Source organism: Coregonus clupeaformis, unplaced genomic scaffold, assembly GCF_020615455.1.
Source record: "Coregonus clupeaformis isolate EN_2021a unplaced genomic scaffold, ASM2061545v1 scaf0395, whole genome shotgun sequence".
In the NCBI taxonomy this organism is placed as follows: domain Eukaryota; kingdom Metazoa; phylum Chordata; class Actinopteri; order Salmoniformes; family Salmonidae; genus Coregonus; species Coregonus clupeaformis.
This window is the reverse complement of record NW_025533850.1, coordinates 92895-105718: the sequence shown is the minus strand read 5'-3', so window position 1 is coordinate 105718 and position 12824 is coordinate 92895. Positions and strand designations below refer to the sequence as shown.

Sequence of the window (12824 nt, the reverse complement as noted above, 5' to 3'; positions counted from 1 at the left end):
CGTGGGAATCGAACCCACAACCCTGGCATTGCAAATGCCATGCTCTATAAAATGAGCTACATCCCTGCCAGCCATTCCCTCCCCTACCCTGGACGACGCTGGGCCAATTGTGCGCCGCCCATGAGTCTCCCGGTCACCGCCGGCTGCGACAGAGCCTGGATTTGAACCAGGATCTCTAGTGGCACAGCTAGCACTGCGATGCCTTAGACCACTGCGCCACTCAGGAGACACCTTTGGCAGCAATTACAGCCTCGAGTCTTCTTGGGTAAGACGCTACAAGCTTGGCACACCTGTATTTGGGGAGTTTCTCCCATTTTCTCTGCGGATCCTCTCAAGCTCTGTCAGGTTGGATGGGGAGCGTCGCTGCACAGCTATTTTCAGGTCTCTCCAGATATGTTAGATCGGGTTCAAGTCCGGGCTCTGGCTGGGCCACTCAAGTACATTCAGAGACTTGTCCTGAAGCCACTCCTGCGTAGTCTTGGTTGTGTGCTCAGGGTCATTGTCCTTTTGGAAGGTGAACCTTCGATCTGGAACAGGTTTTCATCAAGGATCTCTCTGTACTTTGCTCCGATCATCTTTCACTCGATCCTGACTAGTCTCCCAGTCCCTGCCGCTGAAAAACCAGGCCAGTAACATTAAGGCCTGATTGGTGGAGAGCTGCAGAGATGGTTGTTGCTTGGTGCGAGGAACAGGAACAGGCCGGGCCGGACTGGCGACGCGCACCACCGGCTTGGTGCGGGGAGCAGGAACAGGCCGGGCCGGACTGGCGACGCGCACCACCGGCTTGGTGCGGGGAGCAGGAACAGGCCGGGCCGGACTGGCGATGCGCACCACCGGCTTGGTGCGGGGAGCAGGAACAGGCCGGGCCAGACTGGCGACGCGCACCACCGGCTTGGTGCGGGGAGCAGTAACAGGCCGGGCCAGACTGGCGACGCGCACCACCGGCTTGGTGCGGAGAGCAGGAACAGGCCGGGCCAGACTGGGAACACGCACCACACGACACAGTAACCAAAATAACAAAACTTAACCGTGACGGTCCAAAGGCTAACACACAAGCCTAACACAGGAACACAACAAAAACCCACAACACCGGCAGGAAAACTGGCTGCCTAAGTATGATCCCCAATCAGAGACAACGAGCGACCGCTGCCTCTGATTGGGAACCACACCCGGCCAAACATAGAAATACAAACCTAGAATATATTCACACCCTGACCAAACTAGCTAGAGTTCTATAGGCCAGGGCGTGACAATATACCTCTGAAGGTCTTCAGAAAAGCAATGGCTTAAAACACTCCGAGTCAAGTAATGCTCTACAATTGACCGTGTTAGGAAAGTCTGTTTTTATGGGATTGCAAGAGATGAGGTCAAATTGCAGACAGTGAGATCAATGATGGAACTAAACTATAGTTTGATTTTGGGGTAAGGTACAATACCATGATAACAAAATGGGTAAACATTTTATACATTTTAGTGCTGTGCAGTTGAACGAGCAGTTGAATCAGTTTAACTCTAATGCTACTCTCCGTCCGTTATATTCCTATAGGCATGTGTTTTACAACCAAATCTCCTCAAGACGAGTTACGATCTGATGATGTCATCGAACAGACCGAATCTATCTATCTATCTATCTATCTATCTATCTATCTATCTATCTATCTATCTATCTATCTATCTATCTATCTATCTATCTATCTATCTATCTATCTATCTATCTATCTATCTATCTATCTATCTATCTATCTATCTATCTATCTATCTATCTATCTATCTATCTATCTATCTATCTATCTATCTATCTATCTATCTATCTATCTATCTATCTATCTATCTATCTATCTATCTATCTATCTATCTATCTATCTATCTATCTATCTATCTATCTATCTATTTTTGCAATTACAGAGATCATACGTTTCCTGTAGGTCTTGACCAGGTTTGCACACAGCAGCAGGGATTTTGGCCCACTCCTCCATACAGACCTTCTCCAGATCCTTCAGGTTTCAGGGCTGTCGCTGGGCAATACAGACTTTCAGCTCCCTCCAAAGATGTTCTATTGGGTTCAGGTCTGGAGACTGGCTAGGCCACTCCAGGACCTTGAGATGCTTCTTACGGAGCCACTCCTTAGTTGCCCTGGCTGTGTGTTTCGAGTCGTTGTCAAGCTGGAAGACCCAGCCACGACCCATCTTCAATATTCTTACTGAGGGAAGGAGGTTGTTGGCCAAGATCTCGCGATACATGGCCCCATCCATCCTCCCCTCAATACGGTGCAGTCGTCCTGTCCCCTTTGCAGAAAAGCATCCCCAAAGAATGATGTTTCCACCTCCATGCTTCACGGTTGGGATGGTGTTCTTGGGGTTGTACTCATCCTTCTTCTTCCTCCAAACACGGCGAGTGGAGTTTAGACCAAAAAGCTCTATTTTTGTCTCATCAGACCACATGACCTTCTCCCATTCATCCTCTGGACCATCCAGATGGTCATTGGCAATCTTCAGACGGGCGTGGACATGCGCTGGCTTGAGCAGGGGGACCTTGCATGCGCTGCAGGATTTTAATCCATGACGGTTTTAATCCATGACGGCATGGTGTTTTGCTAATGGTTTTCTTTGAGACTGTGGTCCCAGCTCTCTTCAGGTCATTGACCAGGTCCTGCCGTGTAGTTCTGGGCTGATCCCTCACCTTCCTCATGATCATTGATGCCCCAAGAGGTGAGATCTTGCATGGAGCCCCAGACCGAGGATGATTGACCGTCATCTTGAACTAGATTATATCTCTCACAGTTGAAGTGTACTTATGATAAAAATTACAGACCTCTACATGCTTTGTAAGTAGGAAAACCTGCAAAATCGGCAGTGTATCAAATACTTGTTCTCCCCACTGTATCTATCTATCTATCTATCTATCTATATAATATAATATGAATAGACTATAAACCGCTACTCTTTTTTCTCAGACTTTTTACATTCTTCTTGAATCTTTCTCTCTCAGTTTTTCTGTGTGACTGTGAAGAGGTGTGATCTAAGCAGACTGTCATCATATAGGAAGTAGAGGGGTTTGTCAGAATGACTACAGTTCTAGAGAAAGTTACTTGTCTGTGGGGACAGAATGGAGAGCACCTTGCTCTGTTTGCTACTAGGTAAGTGCTGAGTTAGTGTGTGTGTGTATGAACACTAATTACCTGATTTACTAAGCCCTTAAGGTAAAAAGGAATAAGACATTAATGGAAATGAAGACAGTTTCAAGCTTTAAGTTTGTTTTTTTGTATCCCTTATTGAGAAAACATTAGTAAACGGCACTAAAAGGAAATTGCAGCAAAATATGGTGTAGATATGGAGTAAGACTGTGACCATACTACATTGATGTTGCATCACGGTGAGAACCTGAGCTTATAGAGATGATGCCATGCAGACATGGTTAGTTTGGTGGTGTGCATTTAGCCAGGTCATACCTCAGGAACCAAAGAGTGGTGTTAACTCAGTGGATGCAAAATGTGCTGTCAATGACAATGAATACAAAATGCAATATTTATTGGATGTGTTGTAGTATCAAGTTGTGTTTATTGTAAATGGTTGTGGGTTCCTTTGCTACAGTTATAGTAAACTGTGTTAAGAGATGAATGAGTGGTGTTTTGGTGTTTTTGGTCTCTGTACTCTCACTGTGTGCAGAACATGGGAAGTCAGTTGCCATTTACAGCTGCAGTCTGTAATTCAAACTACCTTAAAATGGACACCCTGCCACTTGTTGTAGTATACGGCTGAGGGAAGGGGCTAAGGAAATGGAAATTCATTCATCTACATTGTTTACAATGATTGTCACAAAATAAACATATATTTTGGGTTATGATGGAATAAGACTTGAATTGCTGTGATTCATTTAGTAGTGTAGAAATCTATGTAGAAAACGTAGATTGCATCTTTAAAGTAAAGCACAGGATGGATTTGCTAAACAGTAACATGAATATGGAATGTTGTTATTTATTTCAAAACTAATATTGGAGCAATGTGACTTTCTTTGTTGTAGTGCTGAGTACACACATCTACTCTGGACACTCTGAAGATGATGATGGTAGATATTTGTACACTTGATCAAGCCTTCATCTCTTAATGCTTCATTATATTTCTTTGTGATGTTTAAAGCTGCTTTTGGATAGACATATTTTGTGTTTTGAGTGTCTCAAAATAACATTTATAAAGCAATTTTATCATGCTGGTTTTATTTTGAGCAGGACAGGCAAAGGCTGATCTGACCATACACCCCAACTCATCCCAGATATTCAGTGGAGAGTCTGTGACTCTCAGATGTAACATACAGAGGTGAGAAGTCACTGACTGGGAATACACATGGCGCAAGGATGGTGTAGACTCTCTCAGTAGGGAACATGAATATGAGATCAGTGAGGTTAAGATGTCAGACAGTGGTGACTACTGGTGTTTCGGTCTACATATTGAACATAAGAAGTTTTCTGAGTGGAGTGATGCAGTCAGACTGACGGTGACAGGTAAGTCATCTTATCTCTCATTCACATCAGTGCCTCCATGCCCATAACCACTTGACATTTGGCCCCATTTTAAGGATGCTATTTTGTCGTTTAAAAAATGTCAGCCTACCATTGCTGTTCAGATTCCTCCATTAATTCTTCCTCATTTCATTTGATAATTGAAGAAATATGGTGTAAGAGCATACTTTTAACTGATTGGTGCACTAATTGCATTTGTCTTCATTTAACTGTTTCCTCAGCTCTGCCTACAGCCTCAGTGAAGATACTCACTACCCAGGAACCACTGTACTCCGGAGACACAGTCAAGCTGCAGTGTGACATATCAGACTACACAGACTGGACGTACCACTGGTTAATAAATAAAGAACGGCTTTCCAGTCACACCAGTAAAACCACCACCATCTTTCTCTCTGACCAGGCTGGTCAGTACCAGTGTGAGGGGACAAGGACAAGACGGCCCCAGAAGTCATATCTCAGCTCATCTCTCCACATCAGCGTCACTGGTGGGCTAATTATTTATCTTCAATCACTATCTGGACATTCAAAAATCTGAGCCAATGAGGGTTCATCTAATTACATATATACAGTATACACTGTAAATTGAAACTTAATGGAGTGAACATACCCCTAAAATCAGCTTTTATCAAAACTTAACTGCAACAGCTAAATAATAAAAAATGGCCAAGCATGTATCCAGATGTTTTGATATTCTGCTATCTATTTTCTTAGCTCTGCCTGAAACTACACTGACCGTAAATCCAAACCCTGCATACACTGGAGAGATAGTAACTCTGACGTGTTCAGTGGGGTCTGACAGTGACTGGAGCTATACATGGTACAAAGACAACACTAAGAAAGTAGTGCCCCAGTCTGACAGACACACTACAACAGGAGCCACCTTCACCATCAGTAGAGCTGCTGTGTCTGACCAGGGCCTCTACTGGTGTCAGGGAGAGATCCAGTCCAGATCCATATCATCAATCATCAGTGATCCTGTCACTATCACTGTGAAAGGTGAGTTACTTTGTTTTGTGTTTTTTATCATACAAATGGACACTATTTAAATTGAGTAAATCATGTAGACATGATCCATGTACAGTTGAAGTCGAAACTTTACGTACACCTTCGCCAAATACATTTAAACTCAGTTTTTCACAATTCCTGACATTTAATCCCAGTAAAAATTCCCTGTGTTAGGTCAGTTAAGATCACCACTTTATTTTAAGAATGTGAAATGTTAGAATAATAGTAGAGAAAATTATTTATTTCAGCTTTTATTATTTTCATCACATTCCTAGTGGTTCAGAAGTTTACATACACTCAATTGGTATTTGGTAGCATTGCCTTTAAAATCTTTAACTTGGGACAAACGTTTTGGGTAGCCTTCCACAAGCTTCCCACTATAAGTTGGGTGAATTTTGGCCCATTCCTCCTGACAGAGTTGGTGTAACGGAGTCCGGTTTGCAGGCCTCCTTGCCCGCACACGCTTTTTCAGTTCTGCCCACAAATGTTCTATAGGATTGAGGTCAGGGCTTTGTGATGGCCACTCCAATACATTTACATTTACATTTTAGTCATTTAGCAGACGCTCTTATCCAGAGCGACTTACAGTTAGTGAGTGTATACATTTTCATACTGGCCCCCCGTGGGAAACTTGACTTCGTTATCCTTAAGCCATTTTGCTACAACTTTGGAAGTATGCTTGGGGTCATTGTCCATTTGGAAGACCAATTTGCGACCAAGCTTTAACTTCCTGACTGATGTCTTGAGATGTTGCTTCAATATATCCACATATTTTTCCTTCCTCATGATGCCATCTATTTTGTGAAGTGCACCAGTCCCTCCTGCAGCAAAGCACCCCCACAGCATGATGCTGCCACCCCCGTGCTTCAAGGTTGGGATGGTGTTCTTCGGCTTGCAAGAGCCCCGTTTTTCCTCCAAACATAACAATGGTCATTATGGCCAAACAGTTCTATTTTTGTTTCATCAGACCTGAGGACTTTTCTCCAAAAAGTATGATCTTTGTCCCTATGTGCAGTTGCAAACCGTAGTCTGGTTTTTTTATGGCGGTTTTGGAGCAGTGGCTTCTTCCTTGCTGAGCGGCCTTTCAGGTTATGTCGAAATAGGACTTGTTTTACTGTGGATATAGAAACTTTTGTACCTGTTTCTTCCAGCATCTTCACTGTTATTCTGGGATTGATTTGCACTTTTCGCACCAAAGTACGTTCATCTCTAGGAGACCGAACGCGTCTCCTTCCTGAGCGGTATGACGGCAGCGTGGTCCTATGGTGTTTATACTATTGTTTGTACAGATGAACGTGGTACCTTCAGGCGTTTGGAAATTGCTCCCAAGGATGAACCTGACTTGTGGAGGTCTACATTTTTTTTTCTGAGGGCTTGGCTGATTTCTTTTGATTTTCCCATGATGTCAAGCAACGAGGCACTGGGTTTGAAGGTAGGCCTTGAAATTCATCCACAGGTACACCTCAAATTGACTCAAATGATGTCAATTAGCCTACCTTGACATCATTTTCTGGAATTTTCCTTGCTGTTTAAAGGCACAGTCAACTTAGTGTATGTAATCTTCTGACCCACTGGAATTGTGATACAGTGAATTATAAGTGAAATGATCTGTCTGTAAACAATTGTTGGAGAAAATACTTGAGTCATGCACAAAGTAGATGTCCTAACCGACTTGCCAAAACTATAGTTTGTTAACAAGAAATGTGTGTAGTGGTTGAAAAACAAGTTTTAATGACTCCAACCTAAGTGTATGTAAACTTCCGACTTCAATTTTTAAACAACATTTTTAGGAAAAAAACAGAATCATATTTTCAATTCACACCAAATCAAGTCAACATACACCCATAATGGACTTTTATAGTATGAAAATGTTCCAACAACAACTAAATCTTTGGATATTGCTAAGCATGTATCCAGATCTTTAAATTATGCTCTTTTCTCACAGCCCTGCCCAAAGCTACACTGACCATAAATCCAAACCCTGCATACACTGGAGAGACAGTAACTCTGACGTGTTCAGTGGGGTCTGACAGTGACTGGAGCTATACATGGTACAAAGACAACACTAAGAAAGTAGTGACCTTGACTGACAGACACACTACAACAGGAGCCACCTTCACCATCAGTAGACCTGCTGTGTCTGACCAGAGCCTCTACTGGTGTCAGGGAGAGATCAAGTCCAGATCCATATCATCAATCATCAGTGATCCTGTCAATATCACTGTGATTGGTGAGGAATTGTGTGTGTGTGTGTGTGTGTGTGTGTGTATCTGTGTGTGTGTAGACATGACTGTATATGTCAGTATTCTGATGACTAGATCTTCGTAAGTCAGACAGTTCAGACTGCATACTGTATGTTCAGAAATGACAACTTATGATATGGTCATGTTGTGATGAATGCTGATCAACATTATTTTACATTCTAAGTTGTGTGATTGTATTTATTGTCTGTGGTGTGTCTGTACAGATAGACCTGTGGCTGTTCTGACCCTCCAACCCAACTGGCCTCAGATATTCAGTGGAGAGACTGTCACTCTCAGATGTAACATACAGGGAGGAGAAGAGATTGAGTAGGCTTTTTATAACCGTGGAAAGCCGTTCTACACGAAAACAGAGTCTGAGTACAGAATCAGTCCTGCAAAGAATGGTCTATATACCTGTGAAGGTCTTCAGAAAATCAATGGCTTAAAACACTCCGAGACAAGTAATGCTTTACAATTGACCGTGTTAGGTAAGTCTGTTTTTATGGGATTGCAAGAGAAAGAGACAGAATAGTGAGAAAAATACAAAAGGGATGAGGTCAAATAGCAGACAGTGAGATCAATGATGGAACTAAACTTAGTTTGATTTTGGTGTAAGGTACAATACCATGATAACAAAATGGGTAAACATTTTATACTAAAATGATTTAATTAAAGAACAAACATTTTAATTGTGTCATCTCCTTTATAACAGATAAACCCCAAGCTGTCCTGAGTGTCTCTCCTCAGTGGCTGAACCCTGGAGACTCAGTTACTCTGAGCTGTGGGGTTAAAGAGTCATCTACAGGCTGGAGGTTCTTCTGGTACCGAACTGTTCCCTACAGAGCTGGGTTACCCTCCCTATTGGACAAGTCCTACTCTGTAGAGCCTCTATCTGGCAATGGGACTACTGAAGACTCCTACACTCTGATCCCTGCTGGTCCTAATCACACAGGAGGTTATATATGTAGAGCTGGGAGAGGAGACCCAGTCTATGACACACTCTACAGTGAACCTCAGTTTCTCTGGTCAGGAGGTAACTAACTGCATTGAAACTGCATTTAACCACATTTAAGTCATCCTCATGTGTATATATAACTATAAGTTTGACTTTTCCTCTTTGTATCAGACCTGCATCCTTCAGTGTCTCTCAGAATAAGACCCAACAGAACTCAACACTTTACATCAAAGTCTCTCTCACTAAGCTGTGAGGAGAAGGGGAACTCTACTGGATGGAGACTGAAGAGATACAGAGAGAGAGGAGTGGAGTAAGGGTTTGGCTCTAACTGGGGATCAATAGCAGGGTCCACATGTACCATCAGGTCCACACTTGAAAAGGACAGTGGAGTGTACTTGTGTGAGTCTGCATCAGGAGAGTACAGTAATGCTGTCAACATCACAGTGGGTGGTACGTCTATTGTACAACATTCACTAACCTTTTTTACATTTCAATGTATGATAATGATGTTCAATTCTGAAACTGAATGAATATATCTCATATAAAATACAATCTCATAAGACATTAAAATATTGTGTGTGATTATTCCAGATTTACAGTTTTATTTATATATTTTGTTACACAGCTGGTGCTGTGATCCTGGAGAGCCATGCCTATCCCATGACTGAGGGAGACTCTGTGACTCTGCTCTGTACAAATAGAAATCAGGAAACAAACCCAAACCCCAAGGTTGATTTCTACAAAGATGGAGAACTCATCAGGAATGAGACCACAGGAGAGATGACCATCCCTGCAGTATCCAAGTCAGATGAAGGCTTCTATAAGTGTAAATCTAATGAAGGAGAATCACCAGAGAGCTGGGTGACAGTGAGAGGTGAGAAATCGGTTTTGATCACATTACCTTTTCATAATATCTGTGGTCATCAGTGATTTGTATTGTTAAAAAGCATACTGTAGGTTTGGAGTTGCAAGCTCAGGCTGGTCATCTGATCTCAAGTTAGATGTCAAATATATAATGTATATACATAATTTTTTCACTTTGTCCACTACTTTATTTATTTTCTATAACTACCTCAGAGTCTGATGGTGATTTGCTGTTCTCTCTCCAGGCATAACTCCTGGACCCTCTACATCAGTCCTAGTAGTAGTGGTTGTGGGCCTGGTTGTTGCTGGTGTTCTACTGGCCATTCTCCTGGTACTGCTGTGTCGATATAAAAACGCCAAAGGTGAGACTTTTATCAATTCTCATTGAACTTGTTTAAGAGAAAAATGTCGAATTACAAAATTTTAAAACAGTAATGTCCTGATATATTAATATGCATTTTTCATTACAGGTTCCTGTTGTAACAGGATATTCTCGTGAGTACACGTGTCTTTCAACTACGTTCCTTTTCATACAGTAAAATATCATCTGTGTGTTTCATGAGTATCTCTCTCCATGTAGGCCCCCCCCTAGCCACACAGCACCAACCTGGACCCCAAACAGGACCAAGGATCTACCCAGGGCCGGGCTCCTGATAAGTAAGCATTTCACTGTAATGTCTGCACCTGTTGTATTCGGCGCATGTGACCAATAACATTTGATTTGATTTGATTTGATGCTGGGTATACACGTCTGCAGCATGGTCAGTCTCTCAGCCCAGATCACTATCACTCTCCTCTCTCTGTAACCTCACACACTGACCTTTCACCATCCACTTTGTATACAACATGTTACTGTACTCTGTCCCTAGGAAATCTGAGGGATAACCAACCAATTAATATTTCTCTCTCTTCTTTGACCAACAGGTGGCGCTAACATCTACGATACAATCACTCCCTCAGACAATAATGACAATGGTACTGTTACTCTATGTTAAGTTTAGCATGAATACAGTATAGAGTTGTTGTTGCAGTTGTTCTTCATATGTTTAATATGACTAGCATAGTAAGACTAAGTAGATATATTAGTGTATTACCTCTATGTTTCAGATGCTGCTGCTGCTACTGCTGGACCAAGTGATGTGATGTACGCCCAGATTCAACTCAAAAAGTTGGACAAGAAAAAGAAAAGTAATTCTTAACTGTCACATAAATTAATACAAAATGTAGCAGTGTTTTTTACTCATCAAATTTGATACAAACTTACAAATTCTCTCCTCCTCCTCCTCTTCCTCCTCCTCCTCCTCCTTAGAAAAGCCAGCTGATCCAAAAGAAAATCCAGTCTATTCTGAGGTCAAGTTAGGGAAGGCCACAGGTAAGACCCATTCTACAGGTCGGCAGTCAGTGAAATCTAAATGTACAATTTTGGAATTTCAATGAAGATGCAGAATATGGAATAAGCTAATTCCATCATTTGTTGACTGGATATTTCAATTTTCAGCAGCAACTGGACATGCTGAGGTTGACCTATGCTGAGGTTGACCTTAAACAGAAGGCCAAAGCCAAGAAGAAGAAAGGTAAGACTAGAAATCCCTCCTTCCATATTCCCCCTATCATAACCTCACACCTCTTTGACCCCATATTGACTAGCTGTATATTATTATGTGTATAACTGTTCTATTATTCTGATGTTTACCCTCACCCCTTACAGAAACAGAAACCCCACCTGAGGCAGATTCGGTCTATTCTCAAGTGAAGCCAGTCACAGCCCCAGGTAAGACTAATAGCCATGTGCTATTGATACTTAATATGATACTAATAAGGAACTTTTTCTCTGAAGGATAATGTATGTATTTAAAGTATGTATTTTTGTTTGATTCTTAAGAGTTTGTTTGACTGCATGTCCTAAACAACTTTGTGTGGTGATATGTTGCAGGACCTTGAGGGGGGCAGGGATGGAGGAATGGAGGGATGGAGGGATTGAAGGATGGAGGGATTGAGGAATGGAGGGATGGAAGGATGGAGTGATGGAAGGATGGAGTGATGGACGAATGGAGGGATGGATGGGTGGAAGGATGGAGGGATGGAAGAATGGAGGGACACACCATCAGAGGAGTAGCGGAAGGAAACGCGGGAACATGGATTATGAATGCTCAATGCACACAAGCAAACAGACACACACACACAATAACACCTTGTACTTTAAATATTTTTTTTTCGTATTTTATTTACCAACAGATATATTTTACTTAAGCATGGTTTAATTGTGTATTACTGTTACAGCTTTATATAAAATATAAGGTGTAATGATAACGGATCTTATCTGCAGCTACAGGAATTATCTGCCTTGTATTGTGTATTGAGTATTATTGTTTTGTTGTAATTGCGTTAAAATGTATCATCTTTAATGTATTATATCTGTCATTCAGATGATACAATAACATATTTGTATATGAATTTCCAAAATATTGTAGGTATTATTCACATTTTCTTCTAATGAGCTGTACTTTTAAAATATCTTTGTATTGAGCTTTTTAATGAACTATTTTTATCCACCAGATGGCATGAGTGCTTTCTTACAGTAAATGGATATTGTCATCATCATCAACTTTTCCATATAACCTGCTTTGGTCAAACCTCCTTTCAGCCTAATATAGATCTTAGGCTCCTAAATGTGTGAGTTAAAGTAAAAATGCCGTACCCCATCAGTGAAAGACCCATTGAGATTTTCAGAATGACTTTTTGGGGAAGTGTGCCGTCTCAGTTTTATGATGTCATATTCAAACAGACCACCATAGTCCCTGTGCCCAAGAAAGCGAAGGTAACCTTCCTAAATGATTAGTCCTCCCCTGTACTCCTTGTTCACCCACGACTGCATGGCCAAGCACGACTCAACACCATCATTAAGTTTGCTGACGACACAAAAGTGGTAGGCCTGATCACAGACAACGATGAGACAGCCTATAGGGAGGAGGTCAGAGACCTGGCAGTGTGGTGCCAGGACAACAACCTCTCCCTCAATGTGAGCAAGACAAAGGAGCTCATCGTGGACTGTAGGAAAAGATGGCCGAACAGGCCCCCATTAGCATCGACGGGGCTGTAGTGGAGTGGGTCGAGAGTTTCAAGTTCATTGGTGTCCACATCACCAACAAACTATCATGATCCAAACACACCAAGACAGTCGTGAAGAGGGCACGACAACACCTTTTCCCCCTCAGGAGACTGAAAAGATTTGGCAGGGATC

General features: G+C 42.1%; 1 protein-coding gene and 3 long non-coding RNA genes across 4 annotated transcripts in view; all 4 read left to right on the top strand.

Annotated features, from left to right (window-relative positions):
- LOC121556317 (hemicentin-2-like) overlaps positions 1 to 12824 on the top strand; it is a 154597-nt gene that overhangs the window by 50404 nt on the left and 91369 nt on the right. Inside the window, exon 17 of the mRNA XM_045215216.1 lies at positions 11082 to 11101. Within this exon, the coding sequence (XP_045071151.1) occupies positions 11082 to 11101 (20 nt within the window). The remainder of the gene's footprint in view (positions 1 to 11081; positions 11102 to 12824) is intronic.
- LOC121571075 lies at positions 3088 to 4466 on the top strand. Its single transcript, XR_006658617.1, has 3 exons — positions 3088 to 3136; positions 4021 to 4065; positions 4226 to 4466. It is a non-coding gene; the product is annotated as an uncharacterized LOC121571075 (long non-coding RNA).
- On the top strand, positions 9403 to 10079 carry LOC123484650. Its single transcript, XR_006658619.1, has 3 exons — positions 9403 to 9593; positions 9829 to 9945; positions 10054 to 10079. It is a non-coding gene; the product is annotated as an uncharacterized LOC123484650 (long non-coding RNA).
- LOC121571194 lies at positions 10507 to 10938 on the top strand. Its single transcript, XR_006001658.2, has 3 exons — positions 10507 to 10558; positions 10691 to 10771; positions 10893 to 10938. It is a non-coding gene; the product is annotated as an uncharacterized LOC121571194 (long non-coding RNA).